The following is a 1858-nucleotide window of genomic DNA, read 5'->3' as shown; positions in this document are numbered from 1 at the left end:
AGCCACCCCAAAATTTGCTGTAGCCCCCCCCAAGCCCTCCCTCCCAGCACTGTTGCTGCCTACCTTGAGCGCAGCCCAGCCTAGCCCCTGGCAGGAAGAGCCCTGCACAGCCCTGGCCCCAGCCCACCCTGCCTCATGTAGATCTGGGGGCACATGCTGCCCCACCATGCCCTCCTGAGGTGCACACAGCAGTGGGAGCCCCCACATCCCCCAGATGAGCCACAACTCCATCCCATGCCCCGCCCTGGCTGAGCAGCTCCTACTCCAGCCCCACTCCCTCACCGCAGGGGCCTTGACATATACCCGCCACCCTTTCCCTCCCCCACCCCACACCTTCCACCACAACAGACTTACCAGCTGGATGCAGCTCTCCATGCTGCTGGGCTCTGCTCCTTACCACCTATGCTGCACTGTGGCTCTGCACTTGTATGGGGCATTTATCAGCCATATCAGCCCGATTTTCAGTACAGTCAGTTTTCTTTATATTGGTGCTAATCCAATATCGGACCGATGTATCAACACATGTCTAAAGCAAGTGATGCTTCAAGATGCCTTTAGCTCATGATACTGTTTTGAAATTGTCTTGTAACCTGTTTTGCTTTTCATTTTTTTTACACTTGCAGATGGAGAAGCCATAGGGAAACGGTATCATGGCAACAGATTATGATAATGGACTAGGACTACTTGATAACCTTTATGATGGTAAGACTTTCTATTGAATAGGTTGTTAACTTTATTTTCCAAGGAGGTAAACCATCTGTGTTACGTGCACAGAAGGCAAGGCAGAGATGAACCTTGTGGGCTAACTCAGTATGGTGCATATCTGCCCTGCCTTCTGCCTGTTTTAAAACTTAAACAGCTAATTCCCTCTCTGTGTTACATATTCAGTGAGAGTATGATGGTTAATAGTCAGTTATGTTTCTAAAGGTCAGTTTAATTTAATTGGGACAAAAAAATCATTATGTTTAATGATAATCCTATGGCTGTAGGCTGACTTCATTATTGGCCAAAGTTAAGGTTGTTTTAGATGTCTTAAAACAGTGGTCACCAACCAGTCAATCGCAGAGCCTAGGAAAGTTGATCTGGGCCTGGGGTGCTGAGCACATGCACATGTCCGCCCAGCCACCTCCGGCCAGCAGGTCAGTCTGTGGGGGAGGGAAGAGGCAGGGGCCAGATCAAGGCCCCCACAATGAGGGGGGGAGCAGAGCACAGGCAGGAGCAGGGGCTGAGGTGAGGGGCCCTGGCTGAGCCAGGTGGTGGGAGCCAGGTGGCACGACTCAGGGCTGCCAGGGGCTCCTGTCAATGTATGCACCCCAGTGGAGGCCCAGGGGACATGTGCTCCCTCTATGTGTGTGCGGAGTGAAGGCGGCTACCACTGCACACTGGGCTTTTGTACCCCAAGCCCTGCTGCAGCTGCCCCAGGAGCAGCATGATGCCTTATGCATCCTGCCACCGGGTGGATGGGGCGAAGCTCAGCCCAGCAGCAGAACACAGTGGTGTCAGGTTGCTCCCTGGGCAGCTGTAGTGGGGCTCAGGGTGCAGAGCCCAGCACAGTGGCAGCCGCCTCTGCCCTGTGCACAGATGGGGCATGTGCCACCCCCCAACGGCTGCAGCAGCAGTGAGGGAAAGAGTGGGGCTGGTGCCAGGGCTGGGGATGGGGCAGATGCAGCTCTGTCCCACGGCCTGCCCTGGCTGAGCAGCAAGTGGCTTGTCCAGGGGGTTTGGGGAGGTGGGAATACACAACCCGGGAGGGCTTTGGGGGTGTGTGCCTCCAGATTTACATGTGGAGCAAGGTGGGCCTGGGGCTGGGGCGGTGCCAGGTTCTTCCTGGCAGGGGCTGAACCGGGCTGTGGTCAGG

At 55.4% G+C, this 1858-nt stretch overlaps 1 protein-coding gene across 1 annotated transcript in view; it reads left to right on the top strand.

Moving 5' to 3' along the window:
* The first annotated feature begins 421 nt into the window (after positions 1 to 421).
* CASP8AP2 (caspase 8 associated protein 2) overlaps positions 422 to 1858 on the top strand; it is a 29258-nt gene continuing 27821 nt past the window's right edge. The window contains exon 1 of the mRNA XM_019520345.1: positions 422 to 702. Within this exon, the coding sequence (XP_019375890.1) occupies positions 651 to 702 (52 nt within the window). The 5' untranslated portion in view covers positions 422 to 650. The remainder of the gene's footprint in view (positions 703 to 1858) is intronic.

The sequence above is a fragment of the Gavialis gangeticus genome, unplaced genomic scaffold, assembly GCF_001723915.1.
Source record: "Gavialis gangeticus isolate Ggan-Ray unplaced genomic scaffold, GavGan_comp1, whole genome shotgun sequence".
NCBI lineage: Eukaryota > Metazoa > Chordata > Crocodylia > Gavialidae > Gavialis > Gavialis gangeticus.
This window is presented reverse-complemented; position numbering and strand designations above follow the sequence as displayed.